This window comes from Nothobranchius furzeri, chromosome 13, assembly GCF_043380555.1.
Source record: "Nothobranchius furzeri strain GRZ-AD chromosome 13, NfurGRZ-RIMD1, whole genome shotgun sequence".
Classification (NCBI taxonomy): domain Eukaryota; kingdom Metazoa; phylum Chordata; class Actinopteri; order Cyprinodontiformes; family Nothobranchiidae; genus Nothobranchius; species Nothobranchius furzeri.
In genome coordinates, this window is record NC_091753.1 from 25,837,050 (window position 1) to 25,858,635 (window position 21,586).

General features: G+C 41.2%; 2 protein-coding genes across 3 annotated transcripts in view; both read left to right on the forward strand.

The window, feature by feature from the left end:
• Positions 1–3,529: 3,529 nt before the first annotated feature.
• Positions 3,530–10,128, forward strand: LOC139062483 (histone-lysine N-methyltransferase set-1-like). 2 transcript variants are annotated; one of them, XM_070543424.1, is made up of 7 exons: positions 3,530–3,786; positions 4,465–4,580; positions 6,331–6,487; positions 6,961–7,153; positions 7,240–7,323; positions 7,680–7,763; positions 8,821–10,128. In XM_070543424.1, the coding sequence occupies exons 2-7, from the start codon at positions 4,472–4,474 to the stop codon at positions 8,917–8,919; spliced, it is 726 nt and encodes a 241-aa protein (XP_070399525.1). In that variant the 5' UTR covers positions 3,530–3,786; positions 4,465–4,471; the 3' UTR covers positions 8,920–10,128. The 2 variants fall into 2 exon arrangements, with proteins under 2 accessions (XP_070399525.1, XP_070399526.1); XM_070543425.1 differs by lacking the exons at positions 7,680–7,763; positions 8,821–10,128 and having other exon boundaries at positions 3,533–3,786; positions 7,240–7,667.
• Positions 10,129–10,690: 562 nt separating this feature from the next.
• LOC139062412 (uncharacterized) overlaps positions 10,691–21,586 on the forward strand; it is an 11,566-nt gene continuing 670 nt past the window's right edge. Inside the window, exons 1-6 of the mRNA XM_070543232.1 lie at positions 10,691–11,193; positions 12,150–12,239; positions 17,002–17,121; positions 17,889–17,948; positions 18,075–18,194; positions 20,027–21,581. Coding sequence (XP_070399333.1) covers positions 11,068–11,193; positions 12,150–12,239; positions 17,002–17,121; positions 17,889–17,948; positions 18,075–18,194; positions 20,027–21,581 — 2,071 coding nt within the window. The 5' untranslated portion in view covers positions 10,691–11,067. The remainder of the gene's footprint in view (positions 11,194–12,149; positions 12,240–17,001; positions 17,122–17,888; positions 17,949–18,074; positions 18,195–20,026; positions 21,582–21,586) is intronic.

Here is a 21,586-nt window from a genome sequence, read left to right on the forward strand (position 1 = left end):
ACTGGACTCTATCGTTGGGACGTGCGATCTGGCTTCCTCTTTCAGCAAACCTGTTTAATATTTCCATCAGATTAATATAAAACTCGGCTGGGTCGTTGATTGCTTGAAAAGACACTCTCTCTCTAATTTCACGCTGGTTAAAAGCTGCGTTTACGCTCCCTCCGATCTGCCGGTGTTCTATTTGTCTCAAAATTTCATCTACAGCTTGTGGAGATGGGTCATCTGAATTTGCCAGTATTTGATCGATCTCGTTTACGCGCTGCCGGTGTTCTATTTGTCTCAAAATTTCATCTACAGCTTGTGGAGATGGGTCATCTGAATTTGCCAGTATTTGATTGATCTCGTTTACGCGCTGCTGGTGTTCTATTTGTCTGAAAATTTCGTTTATTGCTTCTGATGAAGGCTCATCTGAATTTGCTAGAATTTGATCGACCTCGTTTGAAACGGCTTGGGATGCTAAAATATCGTCTAAGATCTCACTATCTGAAGCTAATTCATCTACTTCACTCAGTCCGCTTAAATCAAACCAGTCATTTAATAGGATTTCTTCGGCCTCCACTGAGGGATTTTGGCTGGCTAAAATTCGATCTAACAAATCTACGTTTAATTCATCATCTACTTCAAACAAATCTGAAAGGTCATCAAACCAATTTTCACTCATGATACAAAAGACATTAAAAACCTACTAAAAATGAAGAAAAAAAATCTGCGTCGTCCTTTTACAGAGCCAGAACTTGCTGGATCACTTCCACCAGGCCGGAATTCACTTGCAGGAGCAGGTAGCCAAGCTTCATCCTGTTTGATCTCTGAAGTGGTGTAAATATGCCCCGCTTCTTCTTCTTCTTCAACCGTTTTTCTGATGAAAAAATAAATAAAAATAAATAAAATGAACGAGCTTTTAATAAATTATATATATAAATTTAACTTACTCTGTACAGGTGCAGGAGGTGGGGCGTTCTCTTCATCGGTCGTGGGTTGTTCTGAAAGGATAAAAAACATCATCTTTTTTACTTCAAAATTTAATATACTCTGCGGAGCTTTTTGTGAAACAGCTTACCGGCTGGCTGCTCAGGAGCACGTTCAGCGGTTTCAGAGTCGCTGTCGGATTGTTCTGAAAGAATAAAAACAAGAAAAAATATGAACGAATCATCTTTGAAGTAAATAACCACCTTTTATATATCTCTTACCCTGTGCAGGAGAAGGGGGAGGAGGAGGAGGAGGTGTGGGCGGAGATATTGAAGCGGCTGTCGGATGTTGTTCTGAAAGAATAAAAACAACGGTAAATGTGAACGAGTCATCTTTGACTTATTAATCAGTTGTTTTTTTATCGTTACCATCCGTCTGCGCATGAGAAGGTGTTGGAGGTGGTGGGGGCTGAGATATTGGGGGTGCGTAGGCCGTCAGCCGTTGCTCTGGAGAATAAAAACGATAAATATGAACGACACATCTCTGACTTATTAATCGCTATTTTGTAATCACTTACCAGCTTCGAGGATCGTCTGTGGCGTGATGGTCCTGTAACGAACAGCTTTCGCATTCGCGCGTGGTCTGACGGTCTGGCTGGGCTGATACGAATGTAAGACGGTTCGACTGGTGGATGGAGGCGTGGTTGGGTAAAAGTTATCACTTCCGGGGTAAGGTTGAACCCCCTCCTTTTCTGTAAAATGAGATATTTCTCAGCTGAAGAAAAGAACGTTACGTATATATTTATAAAATCCACTCACTCAGATTGTCGACCGCACGATTAATTTTAGACAAATCATCCAGGTGGACCGGAGTTTTACAAGTTAATTCCTCAATAGGAATTTCTTCCCACTCGCCGTCCGATATGACAATAGCGTCTGAAAATAAAGATGTTAAACCAGAAAGAGAAAAAAAGATTTGCGTCTTAAGTTAAAAACTTACCCGTCATCTTAGCTTGTTACACCTCAAATCACGACTCCGAAAATGCGTTTTACATTTTATACAGCTGTTTAAAAAAATCTTGAATAGAAAACGGTTGCGATTGGTCGAAAAAAAAAAATGTTTATAAACAATACATAGTCATTTGCTTTGTTGTATAGGTAGACAAATGTCTGAATGGGTGTTTAGAGTTGTGTGTGTGTGTGTGTGTGTGTGTGTGTGTGCGTGCGTGCGTGCGTGTGTGTGTGTGTGTGTGTGACAGTGAAAACAAAATGTGACACTAAAGGCAGGAGGCGATGGTTAAGCTTTCACTGCTGATGATGACGAACCAAAGATGCTGTTCACCTAAATAGCTCTTTGAAACAATAGCAAGTCAATTGCTTTTGTGAATTGTTTCCATGCCGACTTGGTTAGAATGAACCAGATATTTGTTCACCAACTTTCCCGCCACTCTTTCAATTCAGCCCACCTGCAAAAAAAAGTAAGTAATTTGCTTTTTGCGTGTTGTTTCTGTGACGACTTGGTTCAGCCAGTTCTTTGTTTTAAAACTTTCCCGCCACCTGCAAAAAAAAGGAAGTCAATTGCTTTGTCAGAAGTCGCTGGCCGTGCAAAATTGTTTAGAATGAACTTTAAGAAAGCTCAACAGATCTTTGTTGAACCAACTTCCAGACACTCTTTCAAACAAATCCACCTGCAGAACAATATAGAGTCATTTGCTTTGTGAGTTATCGACTAAAAGCGTCACGCTGAGGTAAGGATCAACTTTTATTCTTATAGGCTTGAGTATGCAGGGTGGTTTACAACAGAACCATAAATGGTTTAGGATGGCAAACCATTGCTTTTCTGAAGTGAGAGAAATGTTTGAATGGTTTAGTCAAAGACAAATGTTTGAATGTAATCCTTTTTACTTCTTAGAGAAGTGTGTGTGTGTGTGTGTGTGTGTGTGTGTGTGTGTGCACTTGCAGTCATTACGTTGGGGGGTCCGTTCGCAGGGAGCCCACCAACAATGTGGGGCCCGGTGTAGTTGTGGGGCCCAAAAACCAGGGCCCCACATGGGAAACCATTCTAGAAGAGCTTGGGAGCCTCTCTTGATATGCCTGGTACTTTTTTTCAAGGTGGCCCACAATGTAACAAAAACTGGAAATGTGTGTGTGAAGTGTGTGTGCTCATGCACGCCCCCTATGCCTGAAAGCAGGGTATTGCAAGTATACACACTACAGGAAGTGTGTATCATCGGGACCCCTCGAGGGTGGATTTTAAGAAATAGAGTGTGTTCAGAATGGATCGTGATTGGCTGTCTTTTAGAGGACATATGTCACTTCCTTAAGTTTCAGGAAGTGATATTTACATGATTCTAATTGAAAAAATGGTGTAAAGAATAATGCATAGAACTAAAATAGCATAACAGTGAACAAAAATGAAGTATAAAATAAAGGTATATTAAAAATAAAAAAATAAACAGAAGCTATTAAAAACACACAAGAACTGAAGTTTTAAGTATTAGCTTTAAAACTTTGTGTTGTGTATTTTCTAAAATTGTCTCAACCACAAAGTTTTAAGCACTAGCTATGAAATACAGCCCAAACCAGCAAACTATTTATTGGTAATCATAAATATTCATACTTCGTTTTTTTTTTTCAAAACTTTATTGAACAAGGTGATAAGTATACAAACAAATTGCATACAAAATTGAACAAAGAAGATTTCATACTTCGGTTTTTGGTTCGTTACCTGTTTGAGGAATGACGTAGCCTACGTTGTGCCGTAAACTGCAGTGACGTAGGCCGTAAAATGCAGTCCTACAGTAAGGTGCATACGTAAAGTAGGCCTGCTTTGCAGCATTTAAAGTCCGTGTGGCCAGAGGAACACAGACAAACCATTGCGGTGAGTACATGAACGTAGTTTGAATATTGCAAATATAAGACGTGTCTTCAGGTTAATATTCGCGTTGATACATCCAAATGTATGTTCTGTATTTGCTTCGGAGCATTATTAGTCAACATAGACCCGTTTTTAGACGTCACTGAGTAGCTAACAGGCAGCTAGCTTAGCGCTAGCTAGTAGCTACTTTGTAACTTCACTCTTGCGGTTTCAAACCATCCTGTTAATTTTTGAAGCAGGTGCATACAAACAGCGCATTTATGGGAGGTTAAACCTTTAGCTAGCTGTTGATGAAGCTAGGTTAATAATTTAAATGTCTTTATTTCGGTTGTAACATGAAGTGGCATCACACCTGCTCCTCCAAACTTCTTGTTGTGAGTTTGGGAAGTTTGAAAACCTAACAAAATTTGTGTTTTATTAAAACTATGTATTAGATGTATGTAAAGTTAAATAAGGGCTTTAGTATTTTAGCATCTGGACCAAATTAAAACCATTGAAGTTGAAATACTACTACTTAGACCAGAAATACCAAAGACTTGGCCTGGAGGTCTGCTGTCAGAAAAATTAATTTGAAATTAGGTGATGCTGTTAATCTCATAGGGTGCCTAAGTCAGACCCATTTACTTCCATTTAATTATCAAAGAATGCTCACTAATTTCTTGTTTTATAATTTGCTTTCAGAGGCAAAATGTTCAAAAGGAAAGCAAGAATAAAACCTATCGATGAAGCCAAATGTTACATTCAATCTTCAAAGGACAAGCAAGGATTAAAGGAAAGATATATAGATGATTACAAAGGTAAGACATAACTCATTTTTGTTATGTTTATTACAAGTTGGATTTATTTGGTTTTGTAAATTTACACTGCTCACAAGAATTAAAGGTTGCTGCTGCTGTTTGGATCGCTGGCTGTAATACACATAACACACAAGCTTGCAATATAAAGAACAGCGCCTGTCCCCCTCCAGCTCGGGCTGTGTGACTGCACTGACCTGTCCTGTGGGACCCTCACCATGTAACTCTCATGTCCATGCTGTCTCTGGAGGAGCAGATAGGAGACAAGATCTCCTGTAACTTAAAATGAACCAAAGCTTCCTCCCAGCTTCTCTTTAGCTGAATTTAACATCAGTTTATCATCATGAAACAAAGGAATAAAGTGGAACAAGAACTTCTATCTTCTATTTCTCTCTCCTTTTAACTTCTCCGTGTCCCTAAATAAAAGAGACAGATGATTACGCTGCTCTGACCCCGCTCCCTCCCCAAGACTGGACCTTCCGACATCACAACACTCGGTCTGGCTGCTCCCACCTCCCCTTTAGCTTTGGATTAGTTTCAGGTTAGCTTGTAGCTAGTTCGACCGGGTGTCGTCAGTTGATCCCAACCTTACAGCCCCACCCTCAGCTCCACCTCTCTTCCCTTTTGTGGAATTGTCTGGGCTTGATGGAACCTGTGACACTGTCAAAATGGCGGTGGTGGCCACCTCCCATTTCCCCTCAAAAATGTGTTATTGGAGCCTATGGAAATGAATTGTCCAGTATATATGTCGATGATCTCGATGCTGCGCTGGTGCCGCCGTTATAATAACAAAACTACATTCCACTATAATTGATTATGGTACTCTTCTATGATGCAGAATTGTTTATGCCCGCATCTCATGCATTGATTATTTTCCTCAGCTCTATCTATCCTACATCTCCCGGTCGGGGGTGGAGGGTGCGCGCAGGGTTTGGGGGCCACAAAGAGAGGGCTCGCGGGCCGGACGTGGCCCGCGGGCCGCCATTTGCGGACCACTGCCTTAGGCTGATGCAGTAGGTCCTGGTTTTCTCCTAATGCACTACAATGCCCGGCCTCATGTGGCAAGAGTATGCAGGCAGTACCTGCAGGATGAAAGAATTGAAACAATTGAATGGCCTTCACGATCCCCTGACTTAAACCCAATAGAACATCTGTGGGATATTATGTTTCGATCCATTAGGCGGCGCCAGGTTGCTCCTCAGACTGTACAAGAGCTCAGGGATGCCCTCACACAGATCTTGGAGGAAATACCTAAAGACAGCATCCGTTGTCTCATTAGGAGCATGCCCCGATGTTGTCAAGCATGCTTACAAGCTCGTGGGGACCACACAAGATACTGAAAAGCAATTTGAGTTGGAGAAATTAAGTTTTTGAAATAATGGACTAGCCTGCCACATCTTCATTTCACTCAGATTTTAGGGTGTCTACACAGTTGAGCCCTCTGTAGGCTGATAACTTTTATTTCCATTAAGACTTGGCATCCTTTTGTTCCTAAGACATTGCCCTGTCATTTTTTGTATAGATATCCAACTTCATATTGAGATCTGATGTATTTAATGTGTTTCTTTAAAGTGTTCCTTTAATTTTTGTGAGCAGTGTACATACAAGAAATAATTATTTAGGCCACACATTCATAATGTTGCTTTGTTCTTTGCATCTAAGCAAGACTTAAACATTTATTCTGTTAAAAATATATTTAAAGTAAAAAACGTTCTCTTCTAACCAGTGTGTTTATTTAAAACACCCTTTTCAGGAAGAGGTGTATTTGCTATGGAGGACATTGAACAAGGTGCTTTTGTCCTTGAATACAGAGGTGAACTTCTCTCGTTTGATGAATGCATGTCCAAAAAGTACTCTGAAATAGAGAGTACTTTTCTATTTGAGTTTGAATGGCAGAATCATCACTGGTGGTGAGTATCTTCAAATTTATTTTAGACAGGATTCTTATAACGCCTAGCCAAAAAAACATCACCACCAAAAAAAAGTCACACACGCACTAATATTTTGTTGAGACATAATTTTCACACATGGATTGGCCACCACAGTCCCGCAGCGCTCCTCCATGAGAGAGCGGGGGTGGGGGGTTTGCACACGTTCCGCTGCTGTTTCTCACAAGTATCAGCTGATGGAGGGCTCTAGTTTCTTTGCTCCGTTCGTGTCTGGAGACACTGTAGGGTCGGGGAGGGGGGCGGGGCAAGACACTTAGCCTGGCAGGTGGCCAAGCAAAGCCTGGTGGCCCGCCAGGCTTCTAAAGCGCTGGGGGAGACCCTGACCTGATTAACTGAAAATCAACACACAATTTTCTGTTTAAAAAAAAAAAAACTTTTCTATGACCTCAGAAATTTACATTTTATTAATTTTTTTAACACTTTTTTCTTGCTAGTGTTGATGCGTCAAAAGAAGATGGATCTCTTGGAAGATTAGTTAATGACAACCACAGATCACCAAACTGCACCATGAAAAAAATTACAGTAAATGGTCAGCCCCATCTGTGCCTGTTTGCCATCAGAAAAATAGAGAAAGGCACTGAAATTGATTACAATTATGGTAATTCTAAATGGCCATGGCGTGAAAAGGTACGTTTATTAGATAAAGAATACAGGTGTACTTAAAGTGGTTAAAAAAAACTTAATGATTTTCCTTTTTCTTACATGGCTCTCAGCCTCCAGTTACCGAAGCTGAAAAAGCTGTGCTTTCCCGTGATTCCTCAACTGAGGATTGTGTCAGACCCAGAATCAGCAGACAGGTAAAAGTGAATTATGGAAAAAATTCACTAACAACTATAAACTTCCCAGGCACTGTTGTATGGATGTAATATTTTGTTTATTTTTACATGCTAGTTGCAGTGTCTGTTATGAAAGCACATTATATTACAGCTACAGTTCCACACATTGTCACTGTGCAACAGGTAATCTGGCATTTTAAGTTGTGATCCCAAATATCCACTTACATGTGGGTGTAATGGCTAAAAAATGGTCCTAAACAGGCTGGAACATGAGTAATTAGGGGTTTGGTTTTGGGGACAAACGGCACATGAATTGCCTTCTTGACTCTTGACTGTAATGTATGTCAAGAAGACTTATTTTTGTTTTTTATTTTCAGGTGAAGGACTCGAAGACTCGAGTTTCTGAAAAAGCTCAGTTGTTCCAAGACTCGTCTCCTAGCAGACTGGACGTTGGCCCACAGGTAATGGTGAGTTAGATCTTAGACTGTCACTTGTGCAAATGCGAGTGGATGTCTTCTTGATATCCATGAACTCAGTCTCTCTCTCTCACACACACACACACAGATCTCAAGATTGTGTCTTTGTGGGGCCCTGCCGTATAGATGTGCAAATGCGAGTGGATTTCTTATATCCATCAACTCAGTCTCACACACACACACAGATCTCAAGATTGTGTCTTTGTGGGGCCCTGCCATATGGATGTAATGTTTTGTTTATTTTTACATGCTAGTTGCAGTGTCTGTTCTTATGAAAGCAGATTATATTACAGCTACAGTTCCACACATTGTCACTGTGCAACAGGTAATCTGGCATTTTAAGTTGTGATCCCAAATATCCACTTAGATGTGGGTGTAATGGCTAAAAAATGGTCCTAAATAGGCTGGAACATGAGTAATTAGGGGTTTGATTTTGGGGACAAACGGCACATGAATTGCCTTCTTGACTCTTGACTGTAATGTATGTCAAGAAGTCTTATTTTTGTTTTTTATTTTCAGGTGAAGGACTCGAAGACTCGAGTTTCTGAAAAAGCTCAGTCGTTCCAAGACTCGTCTCCTAGCAGTCAGGACGTTGGCCCACAGGTAATGGTGAGTTAGATCTTAGACTGTCACTTGTGCAAATGCGAGTGGATCTCTTCTTGATATCCATGAACTCAGTCTCTCACACACATACACACACACACACAGATCTCAAGATTGTATCTTTGTGGGGCCCTGCCGTATGGATGTAATGTTTTGTTTATTTTTACATGCTAGTTGCAGTGTCTGTTCTTATGAAAGCAGATTATATTACAGCTACAGTTCCACACATTGTCACTGTGCAACAGGTAATCTGGCATTTTAAGTTGTGATCCCAAATATCCACTTAGATGTGGGTGTAATGGCTAAAAAATGGTCCTAAATAGGCTGGAACATGAGTAATTAGGGGTTTGATTTTGGGGACAAACGGCACATGAATTGCCTTCTTGACTCTTGACTGTAATGTATGTCAAGAAGTCTTATTTTTGTTTTTTATTTTCAGGTGAAGGACTCGAAGACTCGAGTTTCTGAAAAAGCTCAGTTGTTCCAAGACTCGTCTCCTAGCAGACTGGACGTTGGCCCACAGGTAATGGTGAGTTAGATCTTAGACTGTCACTTGTGCAAATGTGAGTGGATGTCTTCTTGATATCCATGAACTCAGTCTCTCTCTCTCACACACACACACACACAGATCTCAAGATTGTGTCTTTGTGGGGCCCTGCCATATAGATGTGCAAATGCGAGTGGATTTCTTATATCCATCAACTCAGTCTCACACACACACACAGATCTCAAGATTGTGTCTTTGTGGGGCCCTGCCGTATGGATGTAATGTTTTGTTTATTTTTACATGCTAGTTGCAGTGTCTGTTCTTATGAAAGCAGATTATATTACAGCTACAGTTCCACACATTGTCACTGTGCAACAGGTAATCTGGCATTTTAAGTTGTGATCCCAAATATCCACTTAGATGTGGGTGTAATGGCTAAAAAATGGTCCTAAATAGGCTGGAACATGAGTAATTAGGGGTTTGGTTTTGGGGACAAACGGCACATGAATTGCCTTCTTGACTCTTGACTGTAATGTATGTCAAGAAGTCTTATTTTTGTTTTTTATTTTCAGGTGAAGGACTCGAAGACTCGAGTTTCAGAAAAAGCTCAGTCGTTCCAAGACTCGTCTCCTAGCAGTCAGGACGTTGGCCCACAGGTAATGGTGAGTTAGATCTTAGACTGTCACTTGTGCAAATGCGAGTGGATCTCTTCTTGATATCCACGAACTCAGTCTCTCTCTCTCACACACACACACACACAGATCTCAAGATTGTGTCTTTGTGGGGCCCTGCCGTATAGATGTGCAAATGCGAGTGGATTTCTTATATCCATCAACTCAGTCTCACACACACACACAGATCTCAAGATTGTGTCTTTGTGGGGCCCTGCCGTATGGATGTAATGTTTTGTTTATGTTTACATGCTAGTTGCAGTGTCTGTTCTTATGAAAGCAGATTATATTACAGCTACAGTTCCACACATTGTCACTGTGCAACAGGTAATCTGGCATTTTAAGTTGTGATCCCAAATATCCACTTAGATGTGGGTGTAATGGCTAAAAAATGGTCCTAAATAGGCTGGAACATGAGTAATTAGGGGTTTGGTTTTGGGGACAAATGGCACATGAATTGCCTTCTTGAGTCTTGACTGTAATGTATGTCAAGAAGTCTTATTTTTGTTTTTTATTTTCAGGTGAAGGACTCGAAGACTCGAGTTTCTGAAAAAGCTCAGTCGTTCCAAGACTCGTCTCCTAGCAGTCAGGACGTTGGCCCACAGGTAATGGTGAGTTAGATCTTAGACTGTCACTTGTGCAAATGCGAGTGGATGTCTTCTTGATATCCATGAACTCAGTCTCTCTCTCTCTCACACACACACACACAGATCTCAAGATTGTGTCTTTGTGGGGCCCTGCCGTATGGATGTAATGTTTTGTTTATGTTACATGCTAGTTGCAGTGTCTGTTCTTATGAAAGCAGATTATATTACAGCTACAGTTCCACACATTGTCACTGTGCAACAGGTAATCTGGCATTTTAAGTTGTGATCCCAAATATCCACTTAGATGTGGGTGTAATGGCTAAAAAATGGTCCTAAATAGGCTGGAACATGAGTAATTAGGGGTTTGGTTTTGGGGACAAACGGCACATGAATTGCCTTCTTGACTCTTGACTGTAATGTATGTCAAGAAGTCTTATTTTTGTTTTTTATTTTCAGGTGAAGGACTCGAAGACTCGAGTTTCTGAAAAAGCTCAGTTGTTCCAAGACTCGTCTCCTAGCAGTCAGGACGTTGGCCCACAGGTAATGGTGAGTTAGATCTTAGACTGTCACTTGTGCAAATGCGAGTGGATCTCTTCTTGATATCCATGAACTCAGTCTCTCACACACATACACACACACACAGATCTCAAGATTGTATCTTTGTGGGGCCCTGCCGTATGGATGTAATGTTTTGTTTATTTTTACATGCTAGTTGCAGTGTCTGTTCTTATGAAAGCACATTATATTACAGCTACAGTTCCACACATTGTCACTGTGCAACAGGTAATCTGGCATTTTAAGTTGTGATCCCAAATATCCACTTAGATGTGGGTGTAATGGCTAAAAAATGGTCCTAAATAGGCTGGAACATGAGTAATTAGGGGTTTGATTTTGGGGACAAACGGCACATGAATTGCCTTCTTGACTCTTGACTGTAATGTATGTCAAGAAGTCTTATTTTTGTTTTTTATTTTCAGGTGAAGGACTCGAAGACTCGAGTTTCTGAAAAAGCTCAGTTGTTCCAAGACTCGTCTCCTAGCAGACTGGACGTTGGCCCACAGGTAATGGTGAGTTAGATCTTAGACTGTCACTTGTGCAAATGTGAGTGGATGTCTTCTTGATATCCACGAACTCAGTCTCTCTCTCTCTCACACACACACACACACAGATCTCAAGATTGTATCTTTGTGGGGCCCTGCCGTATGGATGTAATGTTTTGTTTATTTTTACATGCTAGTTGCAGTGTCTGTTCTTATGAAAGCAGATTATATTACAGCTACAGTTCCACACATTGTCACTGTGCAACAGGTAATCTGGCATTTTAAGTTGTGATCCCAAATATCCACTTAGATGTGGGTGTAATGGCTAAAAAATGGTCCTAAATAGGCTGGAACATGAGTAATTAGGGGTTTGGTTTTGGGGACAAACGGCACATGAATTGCCTTCTTGACTCTTGACTGTAATGTATGTCAAGAAGTCTTATTTTTGTTTTTTATTTTCAGGTGAAGGACTCGAAGACTCGAGTTTCTGAAAAAGCTCAGTCGTTCCAAGACTCGTCTCCTAGCAGTCAGGACGTTGGCCCACAGGTAATGGTGAGTTAGATCTTAGACTGTCACTTGTGCAAATGCGAGTGGATCTCTTCTTGATATCCATGAACTCAGTCTCTCACACACATACACACACACACAGATCTCAAGATTGTATCTTTGTGGGGCCCTGCCGTATGGATGTAATGTTTTGTTTATTTTTACATGCTAGTTGCAGTGTCTGTTCTTATGAAAGCAGATTATATTACAGCTACAGTTCCACACATTGTCACTGTGCAACAGGTAATCTGGCATTTTAAGTTGTGATCCCAAATATCCACTTAGATGTGGGTGTAATGGCTAAAAAATGGTCCTAAATAGGCTGGAACATGAGTAATTAGGGGTTTGATTTTGGGGACAAATGGCACATGAATTGCCTTCTTGACTCTTGACTGTAATGTATGTCAAGAAGTCTTATTTTTGTTTTTTATTTTCAGGTGAAGGACTCGAAGACTCGAGTTTCTGAAAAAGCTCAGTTGTTCCAAGACTCGTCTCCTAGCAGACTGGACGTTGGCCCACAGGTAATGGTGAGTTAGATCTTAGACTGTCACTTGTGCAAATGTGAGTGGATGTCTTCTTGATATCCATGAACTCAGTCTCTCTCTCACACACACACACACACACAGATCTCAAGATTGTGTCTTTGTGGGGCCCTGCCGTATAGATATTAATTCTATGGAAGTTGACAAAATGTTGTGCATATGTTGATTTATAATGTGATCAATCCAGTATACAAGGTAAACTCGTACTATTTGTAGTGGCATTGGGTGATCTGATTGAGGTGACTTATATTCTGTAGGTCAAAGTTCCTGAGTGTCTGAGTGAGTTCTGGATGTTAGGCTCTATAACCGTTTATAGCTACAAAAAAATTAGCATATTGTGATAAAGTTCATTATTTTCTGTAATGTACTGATAAACATTAGACTTTCATATATAGTAGATTCATTACACACAACCGAAGTAGTTTAAGCCTTTTATTGTTTCTAAAATTGATGATTTTGGCGTACAGCTCTTTAAAACCCAAAGTTCCTATCTCAATGAATTGGCATATTTCATCTGACCAATAAGAGAAAAGTGTTTTTAATACAAAAAAAGTCAACCTTCTAATAATTATTTTCAGTTATGCACTCAATACTTGGTCGGAAATCCTTTTGCAGAAATGACTGCCTCCATGCCACGCCGCATCGCAGCAATCAGCCTGTGGCACTGCTGAGGTGTTATGGAGGCACAGGATGCTTCCATAGCGGCCTTAAGCTCATCCAGAGTGTTGGGTCTTGCCTCGCTCAACTTTCTCTTCACAATATCCCACAGATTCTCTACGGGGTTCAGGTCAGGAGAGTTGGCAGGCCAGTTGAGCACAGTCATACCATGGTCAGTAAACCATTTACCAGTGGTTTTGGCACTGTGAGCAGGTGCCAGGTCATGCTGAAAAATTAAATCTTCATCTCCATTAAGCTTTTCAGCAGATTGAAGCATGAAGTGCTCCAAAATCTCCTGATAGCTAGCTGCATTGACCCTGCCCTTAGTAAAACACAGTGGACCAACACCAGCAGCTGACATGCCACCCCAGACCATCACTGACTGTGGGTACTTGACACTGGACTTCAGGCATTTTAGCATTTCCCTCTGCCCAGTCTTCCTCCAGACTCTGGCACCTTGATTTCCTTATGAGATGCAAAATTTGATTTCATCTGAAAAAAGTACTTTGGACCACTGAGCAACAGTCCAGTGCTGCTTCTCTGTAGCCCAGGTCAGACGCTTCTGCCGCTGTTTCTGGTTCAAAAGTGGCTTAACGTGGAGAATGTGACACCTGTAGCCTATTTCCTGCACACGCCTGTACACGGTGGCTCTGGATATTTCCACTCCAGACTCGGTCCACTGCTTCCGCAGGTCCCCCAAGGTCTGGAATCGGTCCTTCTCCACAATCGTCCTCAGGGTTCGGTCACCTCTTCTCGTTGTGCAGCGTTTTCTGCCACACTTTTTCCTTCCCAGAGACTTCCCACTGAGGTGCCTTGATACAGCACTCTGGGAACAGCCTATTCGTTCAGAAATGTCTTTCTGTGTCTTACCCTCTTGCTTGAGGGCGTCAATGATGGCCTTCTGGACAGCAGTCAGGTCGGCAGTCTTACCCATGATTGTGGTTTTGAGTAATGAACCAGGCTGGGAGTTTTAAAAGCCTCAGGAATCTTTTGCAGGTGTTAAGAGTTAATTAGTTGATGCAGATGATTAGGTTAATAGCTCGTTTAGAGAACCTTTTCATGATATGCTAATTTGGAATTTAGGGTTTTTATGAGGTGTACGCCAAAATCATCAATATTAGTAACAATAAAAGGCTTGAACTACTTCAGTTGTGTGTAATGAATCTAATGTATATGAAAGTCTAATGTTTGTCAGTACATTACAGAAAATAATGAACTTTATTACAATATGCTAATTTTTGAGAAGGACCTGTATGAAGGACCCAATGAAAGTTGTTTTACATCTAGGTAACTGCACACATCCACAAACGCTGGAGGGCAAGAACACCATTTCCAGATCTGTATTGCTGCAATTTAAGCTAACAAAATAAAATCTAGAGGTTTAGATAATGTAAAGCAGTAAAATCTAATATATTTGTGCAGAACAAAAAAAAATCTTAAAGCTAACAGTGTTTAGCATAAATCTTCCAGATCCATTAGAAATGGCTAACGAGCTGTGAGACAACAGTCCTCAGTCAGAACTGACCACCTGCATTTCTCAACTGATGCAACACAAATGTAACCGGTTCTCTTCTACGTTTTGCGGTTTAATGTTGAAGGGTCGCTGTGACACCGCTTGTCTTTAAAGATTAGTGGATTCTCCATTTATTCTGTCAAGCAACATAATTGGAAATGCTAAACAAGACATTATAGGGTGCCACTCCAATGACAACACATTTTGTGTAATTATTAAAACAAGGCCATTACCGCTGGTGAAACTAAACTACACACCACATTGGCATTGGCGTTTTCACACACTTATTTCTAATGACTGATCTGCAGCACAGTTCTCCTCACTGCTGTTAGATCTGAGCCGGCGTTCTGCCCCGGCTCCTCGACACCCAGCCATGCATAAATATATCAAAAGGCACATAAGTCATTAGATGGCTAACTTGTTTGTGTCTTGACATGTGGGTTAGGGTCAGTTTAACCAGTGAACTGAAGAATCTGCTAAATGAGTAAAAAAAAAAAAAAACCTTAAGGAGGGAGACAGGGAATAATTGACGAGTATGCAGAAGCAACTTAAGATCAAGATCAGAGACAGCAAGGAGGCATACAGGAAGAAGCTGTAGAACAAACTACAGAGGAACAATATCAGAGATGTGTGGTCAGGGATGAAGAAGATCACAGGCTTCAAGCAGAGGAAGGATTGCACAGATGGCAGCCTGGACACAGCCAATGAACTGAACAAGTTCTTCAATAGGTTCAGTTCCCACATCCCATCCTCCTCTGATCCAACATTTTCCTGTCACACGCCAGCTCTTTTGTCCTCTAACACAGTCATGGACTCTTCTGGTTCTATAAATCTGTCTTCAACCAAGTCGGGAGATGCTGCTGCCCCATTTACCTCCCCCTCCCACCTATCTGTCTCTAGAAGTCAGGTGAAGAGGCAGCTGGAGAGACTGAACAGGAACAAAGCTGCAGGTCCAGATGGTGTCAGCCCCAGAGTACTGAAGACCTGTGCAGAGCAGCTCTGTGGGATTCTGCAGCACCTCTTCAACCTCAGCCTGGCCCAGGAGAAGGTTCCAGTCCTGTGGAAGACATCCTGCCTTGTTCCAGTTCCAAAGAAAACTCGCCCATCAGTCAATGACGACTACAGACCGGTTGCCCTGACATCCCACATCATGAAGGTCCTGGAGAGACTCCTGTTGGTCCACCTGAATAAGCAAACTAGAACATATCAGGACCCGCTGCAGTTTGCTTATCGCCATTGAGTTGGAGTTGAAGATGCCATCATCCTGCTGCTTCAACCAACCCACTGTCATCTGGACAAAGCAGGCAGCACTGTGAGGGTCATGTTCTTTGATTTCTCCAGTGCATTTAACACAATCCAGCCTGATGTACTTTGCCAGAAACTCCAGAAGACACAGGTGGGGGCCTCAACTATCGCCTGGATTAAAGACTACCTGACAAACAGACCACAGTTTGTGAGGCTGAAGAACTGCACATCAAACCAGGTGATCAGTAACATTGGAGCACCACAGGGAACTGCACTCTCACCATTCCTTTTCACCCTGTACACCTCAGACTTCCGGTACAAATCAGAGACCTGTCATCTACAGAAATACTCCGATGACTCTGCAGCTGTCGGGTGTATCAGAGATGGACAGGAAGCTGAGTACAGAGAGCTGGTGGAGCACTTTGTGGCATGGTGTGGAAACAATCATCTGACCTTGAACGTGAACAAAACAAAGGAGATGATTTTAGACTTCAGAAGAAACAGGGTGGAGTCAAACACTGTTTCCATCATGGGAGAAGAAGTGGAGGTGGTTGAGGAATACAAATACCTTGGAGTTCACCTGGACAACAGACTGGACTGGAGAAAGAACAGCCAAGCTGTTTACAAGAAGGGACACAGCAGACTTCACTTCTTGAGGACGCTTAGGTCCTTGGGTTAGGGCTGAATTGAAGGAATTAATCATGCTGATGAATTTTATTTCGCCACAATTTTGCTCTATTTATTGACAACTGACAGATAAAATGATGGTCAATGGGGATGTGCTGGCTTCTTGCTCTACAGCCTGGGGAAGAGGTGTGGGTGCATGATGTCACGCTTCAAGGGGTCTATTAGAAAGTTGTTCTTCTTTAAACCTAATCAAACTTTGACATGGTTCATCTCCAGACATTTCGATGTCCATCTTCAGACTTTTAATGTGTATTTTTATAGTTCATCACTGACAAAAGCATCAAGGAAAATGTTTTTTATTCTTTTTAACCAGCGAAATCTCGCTGTGGTTGTCTTTCAGGTTGTTCCTTTTTTTTCTGTTTTTTTTTGTGAAGCTGTAGCATATACACCTTTTCCAAAAGTGGTTCCAAGAGAACACTGTTAACAAGAATAGTTTTACATAAAATCAAGTCAGTCATTTATAAGTAGCACAGATATGTTAATCAATATTAAGTTGATTAGGCTTAATTGAGTGTACAGAAATTTTGTTGCCTGTAGTTTTAATTTATCTTTAATATCTGATTGACCTTTTCATTGTGCAGCAGGTAGCCTTTTCATCCCTTAACTTGTGATATTTTTTTCATATTGCAATTAATTATCATACAGCTTTCCATTGTGGACTACTCGGACAGTGATGATGGGGACAGTGATGATGGAAACATGGATGCAAAGAATGACACTTCTGACACGCTACATAACAGTGACATTGGAATGCAAAGCAAAACGGTAGAAACAAATTTCTGAAATACCTTAAATGATCAAAATCAAATGTTATGTAAATGAATAACAAACAATGGTGCTTCTTTGTGTTTTTAAAAGTTTACCATTAGAGTTGGTAGAAAATGAACCTCTGCTGACTTTGTAAGTTGTCCCATGAAAAAGAAAATATAACTCTAATTTAAATGGTGGGGACAAATCTGTAAAAGAAGAGGGAAGTAAAAATAAACGGTGCCTCAGAAAGGTAAGGAAATGAGTACAATTTGGACAAGCAGGCGGTGAGCAGGTATATGGCAAACCATTTTTTACATTAGATCAACAATTAGACCTCTCTGTAATTCCTATTTTATATAGTAATAATTTAATTTATCCATCCATTTTCATCTGATTATCTGGAGTCGGGTCGTGGGGGCAGTAGTCTAAACAGAGAAGCCCAGACTTGACACCTTCTCCCATAGTACTCTCCTCAGCAGTCATCCATAGGGTATCATGGGGATATCCCCATAGGAGCAAGAAATCTTGTTGATGGGGATCTGAAAACTATTTCATTCACGAAAATGTGAAATAATTGTTACCTAATTTGAAATGCATTTTTTTATTCTGTCTCACTGTTTAAATAATTGAAGTTGGAGTTTGTTAAATGGCAAACGCACAAAGTCAGCATGGTTTCAGTTATTTTTTCCCCTGACTGTATAATCTTAACTACACAACACTGTTCTTGCTCATGTACTGAAACCTTCTCACTGTTTTGACACACTGTTTATTATTCAAATCAGTATGCAGTTGGCCAAACTGGAGATGATGTTCCAAAGCTTAGACGAACCAGAAGCATTCAGGTATTCCTTTACCAACTTTACTTCACTACATAAAAACATAATTAGCTTATATAGTGAATCTATAATATTTTTCATTTAAAATATGATTATGAATTGTAAAATTCACTTCAATGTAATATGTTGCAGATGAAGAAGAAAGTACCAAGTTTTTCTGATGCGCTATATGATTCAAGTGATGACAGTATGGAAGTCCCTTCAGCATCAAATGAAATGGAGTCACACTGGCTAAGAGGATCTTCCTTTTCTGTAAGCCTCATCATTCAATTTCAAATGTGTATTGCCCCAAAAAAATGTTTTACACCCTTAAATTTTTGAAAATATCCAGTGTCCTGTTATTGTAAAGTCTAATGGCACTTACACACTAGCATCGGCTCCACTCCACTCTGCCCGCCGTGTTTGTTCCACACTGCCTTAGGGATGTGGATGTAATTGAGCACATAGGCCATCTCCAAAATCACAAAGATAAAAGCCTCAACTACTGCAAAGCCCTTCTAACTGGTCTTCCAGGCTGTACTGTGAGACCTCTTTAAATGGTCCAGAACGCAGAGGTGCGTCTGGTCTTCAATCAGCCAAAAAGAGCACACGTCACCCCTCTGCTCATTGAGCTCCACTGGCTACCGCTAGCAGCACGCATCAAATTCAAATTGCTAACACTAGCATACAAAGTCCGAGATGGTACGGCTCCCATCTACCTGAATCCTCTTGCAAAGGCTTGCGTCTCGGCCCGGCTGCTCCGGTCATCACAGGATCGTCGGCTAGCAGTGCCTACACCACGCTCAGGACAATCCAGACTCTTCTCATGCATCGTTCCACACCTACCAAGCACTACCAGAACAGGAGCTTCCTTTTCAATTTTCAAGAAACTCCTGAAGACCCTGCTCTTCAGAGAGCATCTTCTTAACTAGCACCCTCCCTGCACCCGTCCCCCCTCTCTGCTGTCCACTCCTTGTTCCCTCCTCTCCATGATTCATAATGCTGCCTCACTGCCACCTGTGATTGACTGAATAGTGTTTGTTGTTGTTAGCCTCAAGGGCTACATGCTGACTGTCACTTGTAAGTCGCTTTGGACTAAAGTGTCTGCTAAATACATAAATATAAACTCCTCAGCATCCAGAATGTTGATGAAGTAGGCATGCAGGATGGTCCTGCCCCCTAATGATGGTGTGTGGGTTGGACTGGTTTCGGCCTGAGGCAGGCCGCCTTGGGAAGAGGGCTGAAAATGCATCCGGTTGCATGCGGTAAATTCCCGGGCTACTAAAATTTGAACACTAATTATCCTATCTAGGCTGTGTAGAAGCGATGCTAGTGTGTAAGTGCAATAATTCAAACATTTCTTGGAAGGTGCTATAAATACTGGCCAGTTCTAATTTTGTTTAAAACAAAAACGGAACAGGGTTTTGATTTGATTTATAATAAATTTGTGGTTTATATTGCGACATTCCTCACTAATCCAGATGCTGAGGTACATGTCAAGCTAGCTGTTCTGCACTTTCTCTTTTTGTTGACACATTTTTGTATTTCTGTAACATGTTTTACTGATAACCTGGCAGCAGCCAGATCTCTGTGTCCCCGTCCTGTGTAGAGTCTACACATTTAGATCTAGAATCACTGCCACGGAAACTGTCTGAAAGAGGGAGAGCTCTCTGGTAGCAATATTTTAAACTGATTGGAAGATGCGCAAGCTAGTGCCCAGCTAGTGCTGCTGCCAGGTTAGGATGCTTGATACAATCTAACTCGCTCTCTACAGCTTAGTGCTGACACACGATTGGTTAGTCTATTTTGGCCCGGAGTTCGGACGGTTTGATCTGGAGCGGTACAAGATGAATTCTCCTGAGTTTAAGAAAACTCCAAATCTCACGAGAATTCATCTAGGAGCGCACGGTTATTTTACTGTATTAGTTTGGGCTCTAAATGCCCTGAAAACAATTGGACCAAATACTCTTATTAAAGGGAGCATCTTTTTTATTTTATTTTTTTATAAAGAGGGAATTTAAATGAAGATGTTGATTTCTGTTTTGAATTAAGAATGCAGGAAGAAATACTAATTTATTTCTACCTCCCTTTCTCCATTATTAAAGAGTTTTGTTGGATTAGACGAGGCCAGTGAAGGGAGCGAAGAAGAATATGTACCAGACACCAGTGGAGAAAGCACAGACAGCGAGGCCAGCCTAAAAATATCTCAGGAAAAAAAGATTTCTCCCTGGAAAAAAAGAATGTCAACTACTAAAAAGAGGAGCAAGTTTGGCTGTCGGGTCCAACATAAGTACAGTCATGGTACAAGTTTGGAAGAGTGTGATTCCAGCTCCACTACAAGTGAATATGAAAAGTTAGACCTAAAGGATAGATCTGGTTATCTCGCTCCTGTTTCAGAGAGTTGTTATAGAAGTACTGCTCAAAACAGAAGCATGTGTTGCAGTCAGGGAGAGTCTGGTCAGAGTAGAAGCTCTGAAAGCCATGATGCCAGAGCCACTACAAGTAAGGATGAAGGAACATCTCTGGAAGAAGAACTTGTTTTTGTTTCTCCTGTTACAAAGAAAGAAGATGGTTCCAGGAAGTACAACAAGAAACACCATTGTGTATATTGTGGTGGTCTTGTTCAAAAAATGTCGAGGCATCTACTACGTAAACACAAAGATAAAGTGGAGGTAGCAAAAGCCAGTAGTTTGCCAAAGAACTCCAAACAACGACGACTTCAGTTTGATTATATACGGAATAAAGGTAATTTTGAGCATAACTCGGAAGTCTTGCAAAAAAAGCAGGGCAAACTCATTCCATGGAAGCAACCAAATGCCCAAATGGACGGACAAATATTTAAACACTGTGTGTATTGTTTTGGATTATTCAACAGAAAGCAAATGTGGCGGCACTTCCAGTCATGCAAATTTAAGCCTCAAGATGAGCTTTCTAAGGGGGGTAAGACAAAAGTACAAGCATTGTGTGCATTTGCGGAGGCAGTTCCACTGGGGTTCAGTGATGCATACTGGAGGTTCTTGAGCAATCTTATTCAAGACAAGATAACACTTGCGATCAAGCAGGATCATTGCATACTGGATTATGGATACAGATTGTTCAAGAAGAATGAGAAGTTGGTCAACCAGCACCAGTACATCCGCCAAAAGCTGAGAGAACTTGGCCGACTACTACTCGAAGCCAAAGCTGTTTCTCCTGTGAACAGTGTTAAAGATCTGATCAAGCCTGAAAAGTACAGTCAGGTAATCTCTGCTACAAAACGCCTTGCTGGATTTAATGATGAAAATGGCAAGTACCAGAAACCATCCCTGGCTAGAAAAGTTGGTCACAACATTCATTCTTTAGCCATGTTTGTTAAGACTGAAGGACTAAAGATGAAGGACAAACAAACTGTCCAAGATGCAGAAGAATTTATTCAACTGTATCAAGAAAGCTGGAGGTATGACATTGCTAGTCAAGCTTTGACTCAAATTGAACAGAAGAAGTGGAATTCTCCTCTCCTTCTCCCATTTACACATGATGTCCAGATCCTTCACAGCCATCTGACAGACAAACAACAAAAACATCTAAATGCATTGAAAGAAAAGCCTTCACACTCAACCTGGAAAGATCTTGCTAAAGTGACTCTCACACAAGTCATTCTTTTCAATCGCCGGCGAGCTGGTGAG

Bases quoted from the DNA above. Each gene is read 5' to 3' on its own strand.
- LOC139062483 (XM_070543424.1), top strand. From the start codon at position 4,472: ATGTTCAAAAGGAAAGCAAGAATAAAACCTATCGATGAAGCCAAATGT. The intron at 4,581-6,330 runs GTAAGACATAAC...CACCCTTTTCAG, and splicing joins ATATATAGATGATTACAAAG to GAAGAGGTGTATTTGCTATG. The intron at 7,764-8,820 runs GTAATGGTGAGT...TTTTATTTTCAG, and splicing joins GACTGGACGTTGGCCCACAG to GTGAAGGACTCGAAGACTCG.